Raw genomic sequence first — 12,201 nt, forward strand, 5'->3', positions numbered from 1 at the left:
GACTAAATGTAATGTAAATGTAAATTATAGAGCTACACCATCAGCTACAGTCTATTATAGAAATAAAACAGTTCTCAATGACTCGTCTCATTATCTTTTCTCTGAATTCCTGTTTTTTTTATTTATTATAAATCATAGATTATTCCACACACTCCCACAGTTCCTGAGTGTGTGTTCATCATAGTTAAGTACAATTATGAAGTCAGAGTGCTTCATCAAATCCCAGGTATTCTATAGAAGACTTCAATGGGAGAGCTGATATACAGCAAGTTGGTGATGCAGTCAGAGATGTGCACTACCATTCAAAATTGTTGAGTCACTTGAAATGTCGTTTTCCTCCCAAAAAGCTACATTTTGTCTAGTAAAATAAAATGACATTTCTTAGAAATACAGGGTATACATTGTTAATGTTGTTAATGATTATTGTAGCTGTAAACGCCTGAATTTTTATGGAAAGTCTACACAGGTCAGAGGCCACTCATCTGCAACCGTCACGTGTTCCGATTGCACATTATGTTTGCTAATCCAAGCTTATCATTTTCAAATGTGTTACCTCAGCTCCAAACTGTGCAAGAACTATTTAGGGAAGAAACAGTGGTATAGCTGGTATTCTGTCTGTATTGGGGTGGCCAACACAGTCAGCAGATCTCAACCCTCTGAGCTGTTGTAGGAGCAGAGTGAACTGAACATATGAAGTGCCCATTAAGCCAATTCAACTTGTGGGAGGAGCTTCAGGAAGCAATGGGGTGAAATCTTTTAAGATGATATCAACAGATTGACAATTAGAATGCCAAAGGTCAGCAAGGCTGTAATTGCTGCAAATCAATGACTTGTCAATGACTATCAAATCCTATTCATTTTGCGATATTTCCTATTCAAACTCCTTTCCATGTATGTTTTCTTTGCAAAAGGGCATTTCTAAGTGACATCACACTTGAACCGTAGTGTATGTAGACACCCGACCTGAATTAGAGGATGCGATATTGGTCCGGTCTGAATGCAACATTACCAAGCTTCCTCCCACACACTTCCTGTACCCAGGAACATGGCGGCAAGCAGGGATAGCAGGCTGAGATGGAGGCTGTGTCATTACAGGACTCGGCACCCTGTCCAACCATCTCCAGACTAGACTGCTGCTCTTTGAAAGGTAAAATGCCTGGAAGGGGCACACACACACACACACACACGCTCGCACACACACTCAAACCCCCAAATCAGCCCCTGTGCAGGGAGAGCGTTCTTGTGTTGCGAGTTTGTGTCTCCCCCCTCCAGCAGTGCTGATGTGGTTTGTCTGAGACACCGTTTTATGAGTGGGGGCTGCCAGAGGGGCGGGGGCCTGTGGGCTGGGTCTGGATGACAGCCTCAGGGGAGTGATGGGTAGTTAGGCCCAGTCTGGTGCATGGTTTACTCTCACCACTACAGTCTGGGAATGGGTGAGGAGCTGAGGGGAGCATGAGAGGGGGGGGAGAGAGGGTCGAAGGATAGGTGGTGAGGAAGGGGTGAGGATAGGGTGATGGGTGAGAGGTAAAGGAGAGGGTGAGAAGGAGGGGAGGGTGATGAGAGGGCAATGAGAGCGTGAGAAGAGTGGCTAACCAGACTTGTTAGCCTTCTGTAGCTCGACCACAGACATGGTCTGTAGCTCGACCACAGACATGGTCATTGGGTGTAAACCAGGATCTCTCCAGAATAAAGGAGAGGGTGAGAAAGAGGGGGAAAGAGAACTACTTTTTGTGCGGAGAGGGAAAGATGTGGCCCAAGTCTAGGGCAGGGCTGGACTACAGGCAATCCAAGGGGCACCTGGGAGTTGAGTCCCAGTCCAGGGTTTAGAGAGGAGGCACAGAAGCCCTAGTGGACAGGCTGTCAGGCATACCTGTGGCCGGGGCTGAGCTCTCACAGGCAGCTACTGCCCAGACACACAGTACCTCCATTCACTAGCTGCCTCTACATGACTGCAAGAGTCAGAGAGGGAGATAGGGGGAGAAAGAGAGAGACAGTGGGAGAGGGAGAAAGAGGGAGGAGAGAAAGAGGGAGAAAGGGGGGGGAGAGAGAGTGAGAGAGAGAGAGTGAGAGAGAGAGAGAGAGAGAGAGAGAGAGAGAGAGAGAGAGAGAGAGAGAGAGAGAGAGAGAGAGAGAGAGAGAGAGAGAGAGAGAGAGAGAGAGAGAGAGAGAGAGAGAGAGAGAGAGAGAGAGAGAGAGGGAGAGAGAGGGGGGGGTGTGAGGAAATGGGGGGCAAGAGAGAATGCGAGAAAGGAGGATAGAAAGAGAGAAATGAAGATAGAAGAGGGAGGAAAGAGAGAATGGGAAAGAGGAAAGAAAGAGATAGAAATAAAGAGAGAAATAAATAAATACAAAGAAAAAAAAAATATATATATAGAGAGAGAGAGGAACAGAGAGAGAGATGTAGGAAATATGTGGGGAAAGAGGGGGGAGAAAGAGAGACTAAGGGAGTGAAAGGAGCAAGGGAATGAAGGTGTATGTGAGGGAGTGTGTTTTGGTTAGTGTGAGTGAAACAGACGGTTCTTTGAGAAGGGCTGCTTTGAAATCAGTTTAGGGAACATCCATGTTGAGAAAATATTGCACCTATTTTCTTCCTTTATACACAACCCTGCTTTCATTCCCTTTGGTTTCTTCACCCTCCCTCGCCCTGTCTAGAGTGTGTCACCATGGCTGATTTTTTTTCTCTGACTTCTTTTTCCCAGAGAAAAAGAGAATAAATAGACGCGGTGGATTTAGTGACTTCTGAGTCACCGTCCATCTCTAATTCTGTCTTTCATTGCCTGTAAAGTGGGGAGTTCTTTCGGATTTAACCCTTAAGGGTCAACGCGTCATCTGCGACCGTTAATCTGCAGGAGCACGCTGTAAAGTGGAAGAGGTTCGCTTCCAAACTAGTGTAAACCCAACACGCGCGCGGCCTTTAGTCACGATCTTCCATGCATGCAAGTAGGAAGAAAAATTTTGTTTTCTAGACTAAATACATTACCTTTAAACAACACTTTTAAAATGCCTAACGCATTCTTGTTCAATCACCTCACAGTCATCGGTCAGAAAAAAAACACGGTTCAAGGATTTTGACACAGAGGTACATTCAGTTGAATGTGGTACGCATTTCCACACCCCAAAATTGGGGGAAAAATCCATACGGTTCCGTTCTCAGTCGCATATACACAAACAGAACTGTACAAAGCTCACATACACAGGAGACACTACCGCATTCACTCCGCTCTCTTCGAAGCTCTCGCCCAGCAAAGGAGCGCACGCCGCTGTATAATAACCTATTCATAAACTTCTTCCTCCAAAATACTCACGGGAGTCGGACGGCGGGAGAATGCAATCACCTCAGCAATCTGAAATTGGAGCTCGGGCCAAATAACACAGCGACGAAATTATTTTAGAGCCCCTCTAGGATAACTACCAGCAACTAGGCTATGTCCACTAAGAAGACAGTAGTTCACAGTTTATGAATGAGGGAACGTTCATGCATCTTAACTATGTTAATCTGATCAAGTGAATTGAGTGAAACTAATAGAAATTACGTTGAGGGAGCTTCTGCTTACGCAAATTTGTCCAATATAAGTGTATTTACAAATTTGATCATAAAAGCGTGTAAATCACTCGCTCTCTATGCTGTCTCACCTCAGACATCACCGGAGATCGGATTACTTTGATCTTGTGAAATTTGACTATAGGCTATACAGTAGCCTGTATAATCAAAGCGCGATTTAAACTACCTGAACGTTAAATAAACTCGCCAATCGATTGTTTTAAGATATGTAAATATTCAATTATTCAGACACTCAATTGTTCGACAAAAGTTTGACTCAAGATGATTTGAATCAATTGAGCAACATCTTCAGAAATGAAATATAGCCTATATTCTCGGTAGGCCGATTAAAATGAAAAAGGAAATGCAAATAATTGTTAATGGTTAAAGCCTTGTCGGTGAAAGCCATGTCGTCGAGAAAGCAAGCATTGTTTATAAGACATAAAAAATCTATAAAAAGTATTACAATGTAACATAACAATGAAACTATTAACCCATTAACAGAGGTTGGAAATTGCAATTGTCAGGGAAATCACTGGGGGCGCAGGTGAACTCACGCAGGTAAACTATAGGCTACTAAACAGGTTACTGTTCGAAAGAAAGAAAAAACAGCTGTCAGTATTGTCACATTTGACATCACGCCAGCAATCATCATTTTCAATGCAAAGGCCCTTTGACACTATAATGTTGACAGGGAGAGGTGGGGGCACAGGGTGAACATCATCAAATTAAACGACGGTAAAATGCTCATGTCGTTACTTTGAAGTTGCCAAGCAAATCCATACCCTCTTATGAATAGCAGGAGACACAGGTCCGCAAGCGAACGGAGCTACCGATTTGATGCTTAATCCCGTCTAAACGTGTTTCAGTGTATTTCAGTGCAACCGTCTCAGCACCGTCCTAGCCTATGGCCCCGTCTGGAATAATGGAACCACATGCGTAAAGAGGCATTATCTCGACATAAAGTAAATCAAAGTTGAACATCTAATGTAGTTTAATGTTAAAATATATAATATATAATCTAAGTACATTTTATAATATACAACTAAATAAAAGTGTCAAGACTAAATCCCTGGTATAGTTATAGCCGTTGAGTAAACAGTCATGGCGAAGTGACACCTGTCAGTTTGCCCTCACGGCCTCTTGAGAAAGTAACTTAGAGAACACAAACTAACGAACGAAACGAACTCAAAAACTAAAGAATCACCCACGATAGTATATAGTATATATCATATTATCCTATAAATAGACAACAGAAGTCCTTTACATATCTGTTTCTGTATTGGACACCCAATGCTGGAGTTATCAAGCGCAAAATATGTACTGCATAACACAGTCAACCTCAAATGACTTAGATTTAGCTGGAAAACACACAACTTAACAAACGAATATTCAGTCAAGAGAGTCAGTGAAAACGCAGCCTAAATTCCTCCGTAAAGAGAAACAATCTCACCTGCACGAGCCACGGGAGCTTGGCAAAGGGCGAGTGCCACTGTTACCAAGGCAAAGGAGGAAAGGTCCACGCGCCATGGTCTCCTCTTCTTCCGAAAGGGGCAATCTCGAATATCCATAGTGTTGTAGTTGTTTGACGGCTTAGATGGACTGCACTGGAGAATATGTTGAAGTTATCCTTTCCCACAGAAAGCCAGTCGACGAGACGGATCCGACTGAACCTTCTGTGAGGCAAAAAATAAAAAGGCACGCCTCAGGAGACGTCTTCACCTCTCCCCGGTATCCCTTAATAAGTTACCTATATCTACCTATGTTATGTACAACACTTAAATAGTAAAAGGGATACGGGCTATAAATATTTTTTATTTAATACTTGAACCCCTAGTGCTAAAGCCCCATTGAGTTAGCTGAGTGGATATGAGTGCCTAAGCGGAGAGAGCAGAGAGAGACCAAAAAATCACTCTCTCTCCCTTCTCTCTCTTTCTCTCTCCCCCTTCTTACTTTCTCCCACGAAAAGTGAGGGAGCGTGTGTGTGTGTGGAGAGAGAGAGAGTGAATGACTGAGTGATGGTGGAGAAAGAGGGAGGGAGAGACTTGTGCGTAATTGCGCGCAGGGCACACGTAGGCTACGCGCACGAGACAGCAGAATGAGGTGGCAAACGAAATGAAGTCTGTATCAAATAGAAATCGTTCAAATAATCGTATTTTTCTCTAGAATGAGCTAGAGGTTATATATTGTGTGTTTACAATGACAAATGTGTCCGTCTCCCTCCCTCCGTCAGCAACCCAGTTACTGGGTGTGTAAACAGATATCACCTTCTCTATCTCCTACTTCCCATCCTTGTCTTGGTGTCCGAGGCACTCAGTTGCGTCTTCTCCAGGACAAGACTCTCTTTTTAAATCCAGGACCTGTCTGTCTGCCTGAATGTTTGTCTACTTGCCTGTCTGCGGGTCCTCGTTTATCTAATGGCAGTTTTTTTTCTCTCGAATCCACTCGATGAAACCGAGAAAGAACGGCAAGAACGTGCAGGATCGGTAGGTCCACATATTTATTCAGGGGGCCGCAACAGCCAATCAGCTCACTGTCCGAAATCGCACTTTAGTTTGTCCACGCCCATAATGCGAGCCCATCGAACGCCCCCGTGCTCTGATTGGCCCGTAACACGTGGATAAAACTTCAAGCTAAGTGGGACACCATGAACTGCCTAGAATGAGGCAGTAGAGCCGGACATTGAAACAGAAAATGCGCTCTCTCAGGGCTAATGTTCTCACGTACGCACTGACAAAGCTAAAATATCAGGAGCCCAAATGTTTACGAAAACTGCAGCCCTGTTATATATAGCAATCTTGAAAAATATATATATTAATTGACATGTGTTTCATAAAGTTGCATGAAGATTGAACACCATAGCACGATACGACATGGACCTATGTCCCGGACTGAGCAAGAAGTAACGTAGACTGCTCCTGCACCTGCACTCGATCGAAAACGTGCAACACCATTCAAAGCGAGGGAGCGCCCACGTTATTAATTGTTGACCCCTCCCAAATACACCTTGTACTTGAGCCTAGACTTGAGGCTCAAGACTTGAGGCTGGATATGAACAACGAGCAACGGGGATTCAATTATTTGAACCCGTCCTGTCATCATCACTCCACCGGGAACAATTATCCCCGGGCCGACTCGAGGCTATACAGCCCTGCTTGTCGAAAATAAAAATCAGTAGGCCTAAATTTAGTATGATGTAAAGTGCTTCAAATGCAGTGGACTCTGGAGTCATCCAGAACAGGTTGATTTTTTCTAAGTCTGGTATGAACTTAAAACTTTGATGGTAAACTTTGAGGATGTTCCTTTCATACTTTCAAAGTGTGTCTTAATGTCCCCCTCTCTGTTCGTCGTAAAGTTGCATGAAGTTTCAAAGCCATCGTAGTGGAGCTGTGCTCTTAACAGGTAGCTCGGTGCCTCTGTGGTTTGTGGCCCTAGCCTGTACACTGTAACAACCCCGTCGTTAGTCACTTTCTTTGACTGCACACGCGAGAGCCAGAAGGCAATAATTAAGTATAATCACTATTTGATGTTCCTTTGCACCCCGCTCCCTGCTCCCTCTCATTTATCCCCTATTCCTGTCTTTGATTCTAGAAACAGGGGAAAAGTTTGTATTTAGGAGTATTTTTATCGGCCGTCCTCTTCAATCTCTCTCTCTTTTCTCGGTTTAGAATACAAAGTCCATGGATTGCCAAAGTCTGCAATCCATGGAGACTAAATGTAGTTTGAAGTAGTTTAAAGTACAAAGTACTAAAATACCTTTTTCAGATCCACTGTACACATTGAAACTGTCCAGTCATTTAACACGAGGCCGCTTAGTAGAGCTTTATTCTCTCTCATAAGAAATTACAAATGACAAAAAATGTTTTATATACAACTGTATCCATCAATAATACAGATGGCAGCAGTCCCTGGACTGTGTTTTCATCTGCCAGCAAGATGCCCAGAATTAAACCAAAATGGAAAATCAAAACACCATGTAAGCATTAAATGGAATAAATAAAAACGTTTTTCACAAAATGGCAGTTTAAAATCAAGACAAGTCAGTCAAGTGAACTATCCCTTTATGCCACTGAAGAATGCATTTATGTACACACAAACATTTCTCAGAGACAATTCGAGGTTTTCCTTTATATTTAGACAGAGAACACAGTAGGCACACATGGAACCATTGACCAAAACAAAATGTTTTTGACACTCAAAAATGTATGTTTGTGTGTGTATTTGTCTCTGTGTGTACATATGTGTGTTTGTGCCCCCAAGGGATAGCAGTGGTATATTGTTGTGCTCTACTTTACTGGGGCAGTGTAGAAAAAGATGGGATTTCATATGAAAGTATCATAATCACAGCCTTTCTCTGAGCTGCGGTTGTGTCACAGACAGCGGCGGAAACTTTTGTTTGTGTTTGTATTTGAGGCTCCACACTCAGACCCAGGTCTCCTGTCTCACCCCAGCATCTACCTTTAGACACAGAAGGACGTCCTCATGCTGTGACTACATCATTAGGACATCCAAATCTCAGACAGGGCTCAATTACCAACAACACAAGCTATCAAACCACCTCCACTACCACACTATCGCCGGGTTTGGAATCTCACAGACCTCCCATAGCAAAGTGGGCCTAGATAAGTCAGGCACTCTAACAGTTGCATCTTTGACTGCGTACTGTGTATCTATGCTATAGTGCGGAGAGACCACAGAGTTTTCAGGGAAACACCTAAATCTTAAGGTGAATGACCTCAGCGTCCATGAATAGATACATGACCCTGTAAGATGGTGACTGGTCAGGCTATTACTGATTGAAGATGTCTTGAAGATGTGCTGATGCAGTACCAGATGTTCTGACTAGACGTTGGAATCTGGCTGACAGGTGTATCTTATTCAAAACTAACCATTACTGCATTTACCTTGAATGTCAGCCTCTTTAAATTAATAAAACCTACTAATTTGTCTTGCGTAATTTCAGGGTTGGTGGCAGAGACCGCATGGTTGTGTGGTCACATATTGGTCCAGACCGGCCACCCATGGAACCAGATTTCCAACACTCCATGAGGGATGAAGAATCTAGAACGTTTCATTGGCTATGACGGATGTGATGTCAAGACTGCGTGATACCAACTGATAGGCTCCGTGGATGCCGAGGTAACGGGTCAAACCACAGAGGAGGCTGGGGAGGGGGGGAGGGGGGGGGGGTTGGGTCTATCAAAACAGGGGGCGCGAAAAAAAAAGATAAGCAGAGAAAGGCATGGAGTGCAGACAGACTGAGCTAGCCGTTGTGGTGGTTAGCCTGCCAGCTTCCAAAACGGGAAGCTTGTAATTACAATAAAGCGACCCATATTATATTGCTGACTTCCTTGAAAAGTCTGTACTTTACTGGGCAGGGCTGCAAACCTCGCGCACACACACCCTACAAGCCACAACACACTGAAATAGATCAGAGAACAGAGGGGCTAGAGGAAACAGAGAAGGGGGGGTTGATATAGAATGTTACCTTGAGGGGAATGCGAGTGTGTGTGCCTGTGAGTGTGTGTGTGATGAATGTCTAGCTAAGATAAACTGAAGGGGGGGGGGGGGACAGGTAAAGAAGGGATTGAAAGTGAGAGAATGGGTTAGTGATTTAGAATTTGGCCCGGGGACACACCCAGTTAACCACATAACTAGAAATAGGCACGAGAGAGGGAGCGAGAGATGGAAGGATAGAGAGAGAGAAAGACAGAGAGAGAGAGAGAGACGAAAAGAGAGAAAAGGCTAGAGAGAGGCCAAGGAATGGGTGTGTTTTTCTAAGTGTGGAGTGAATGCTTGCAAGGTATGAAGTTTGCATGCCACCCTGTGTATGATTGTGTGTGTGTGCTCAGTGCATCTAACCACTTCTTACATTTGACATCACCCTGTAGCGCACAGAGGTGCTGCATGCTCCTCAGTGTTTAGTCAGAGAAACACCCTGAATCACACCATTTAACACAATCATTCCTCATTAAATATAATACCCCCAGATGACTGAAATGGCTGCTCTGTTTAAGCCCATTGCCGACAGTAGGCCACTCAACAAGCCTTTCATTTGATAAAGAGAAAGAAGCCAAAAAGACCCTAATACTTAATAGCTACAGGCATGATGTGAACTGTGTAGAGTTATCTCATTTGTTATCAAAGAGAAAAAGAGGGCGAGATAGACAGAAAGAGAGAGGGAGAGAGAAAGAGAAAGGGAGAAAGTCTGGGTGGCTGAAACGTGAGGGAGGAGAGGACGGAGGAGAGGAGTGGAGAGGGTTTGGAGGAGAGGAGTGGAGAGGGTTTGGAGGAGAGGAGTGGAGAGGAGTCAAGAGGAGAGGAGGAGAGAAGGAGGGGCCATGGAAAGGTACAGGGCAGGAGAAACCCTAGGACTGAGGAGAGCCGAAGGGAGGGGGGTCCAAAGGCATGCAGAGGGAACAAGGGAATGAATGAGGGCCATTGATAAAGGAAGAGAGAGAGGGGGGGGCAAGAAGTGAGAGAAGGAAGAGAGAGGGAGGGATCAAACATTTACACTGGGAGATTCCAGAGGAAAAAATAGAGGCTGGGTAGGGAGGGAGGGATGCAGAGGAGGAGAAGAGGAGAGGGAGCGCGGGAGAGAGGGAGGAGTAGGCAGGCAATCCCAGGTCTGACCTACTGACTTAGGAATGGCTGGAACTATGGGGCCTGTGACCCCACTGGTGGAGAGAAAGGGGGGGGGGGAGAAAGTGGGGGGGGGAGAGAAAGAGGCGGAGAGGAGAGGGTGAGGTAGAAATAGAGAGGGGAGCGAAGCAGGGATGAGCCAGAGAGAGAGAGAGAGATGACGAGGGGAGGAGGAGGAGGAGAGGGAGAAATAGAAGAGAGAAAGAGGATAGGGGAGGGATGTTAGGCAGAAAGAGAGAGGGAGGAAGGAAAATGTTGGGGTGGAAAGAAAGAAGTCAGGAAAGACAGGAGAGGGGTGTGGTAGAGAACGAATGCGAGCAGGAAAGGGAAATTGATAAATCACCGAAATTATAGGGGTATTTATCCAAATCCTCAAACAAGTAATTGATTTGGCCCCTTTCAGAATCCTACGCAAATTACCCTACTGGTGAGTTCTTGCTGGCAAGCAATCGAACCATAAAAAACTCCTTATGAAACCAAATGGGTACAGGAACAACCAGGCTAGTGATGTTTCAGGTCCCAGGTGAGGTGGAGCTCTGGAGTTTTGGATCCCAGGTAGATGGCCTGACCTGAACAACATTCCTTTTCCCTCTGATCCTCAAAAAACAACTTCTGACTCGCTCAGTATTTCTTGTCTTAGTGCTGATCTATGGGCTTCTGTGAAAACCTTTTGTGACATTGCATTGTAAAAAGTGCTGTACTTTTGATTGATTAGTTCGATAACCATTTTTGACAGCAGTGCGATCAGGGGCGGACAGTAGGAATATGTCCTTACCAATGTGAGATTATTGAAACATCACTTCCAATCGTGGCAGAGCAGGGTAGTTGGGGTGATCAAAAAAATCTTTGTAACCACCAATTTTCAAATAAACCCTAGGCCCTTGACCAATGCAGAGATACACAATCCATTCCAAGCTACCCCAGAGATGACCTCGGGGAGGGGAGAGGAAGGAACACCAGTGAGCTCCTGTTCTTGAGGCTAGAGTCCTTTCTTCCGTTCGCTAGGGCCAGGTGGAGGTTGGCGTCGTGGAAACGTCAAAATGACCCACCTGACCTTGTGTCCCGTCCCCAGAGAGCCAGCTGACTGTCATGTCGCCGTAGCAACGGCGGCCCGAGGGCTCCACCTGAAGCATGCTTCTAATAGCTCACATTCCTGCTGTTACCTCTCCTTCATCTCCCACACAATGACACACACACACACGTACCCACACACGCACACAAATCCACATACACACACACGCATGCACACACTAACCTGTTTGCTCCCTGCGGAGGACAAGGCTGCCTGTGTGCCATCGTGACCCAGAGACCACAGCCATAGTTGCGCTGCAGAGGGAGTTGTTTCCAGGTGACTTCATGGTCCAGCGTTGGTGGAGTTGCTCTGTAATGCTGTCGGTGTCCTCGTTTGAGAACTACTTTCATCACCAGACAAAGGTTCCATTCAGACCTGGCCTTCACGTGTCCTGGTCCACATTCCATGTTCACATGGTTCCATGTCTGCAAGGTACTATGTGTACAAGGTTCCACATTCATTAGGTTCCATGTCTACAATGTTCCACGTCTACAAGGTTCCACATCCACTAGGTTCCATATCTCCAAGGTTCCACATCTTCAAGGTTCCACGTCTACAAGGTTCCACATCCACTAGGTTCAATATCTACAAGGTTCCACATCTCCAAGGTTCCACATCTCCAAGGTTCCACGTCTACAAGGTTCCATATCTACATGGTGCCACATCCACTAGGTTCCATGTCTACAAGTAACTCATAACGTTGGATTTAGATTAAGTAAAACATTTTCTTGGATTCAGGGGAGGACCAGAATAAACCTGTTAAGTTCATATCCCACTAAAATATGCAGGTGTGCTTACATCTTTCAATTACAGCTTGCAAAAATGTAAAGATTTTACACAGGGTGTGCTTGACTTGGGGTGTTTTTGAAGTACATACTTATGGTGTGCTTGATTTCATCCACAGTTTTTAGTGAAGCTAATGGTCAAATACAACAGCTGCCAGAAT

General features: G+C 44.9%; 1 protein-coding gene across 1 annotated transcript in view; it reads right to left on the reverse strand.

Annotated features, from left to right (window-relative positions):
* Window positions 1-11,316, reverse strand: part of col11a2 (collagen, type XI, alpha 2) — a 50,063-nt gene extending 38,747 nt beyond the window's left edge. The window contains exon 1 of the mRNA XM_067256229.1: window positions 11,238-11,316. Within this exon, the coding sequence (XP_067112330.1) occupies window positions 11,238-11,316 (79 nt within the window). The remainder of the gene's footprint in view (window positions 1-11,237) is intronic.
* Window positions 11,317-12,201: the final 885 nt, after the last annotated feature.

The sequence above is a fragment of the Osmerus mordax genome, chromosome 18 (assembly GCF_038355195.1).
Source record: "Osmerus mordax isolate fOsmMor3 chromosome 18, fOsmMor3.pri, whole genome shotgun sequence".
NCBI classification, from domain to species: Eukaryota; Metazoa; Chordata; class Actinopteri; order Osmeriformes; family Osmeridae; genus Osmerus; species Osmerus mordax.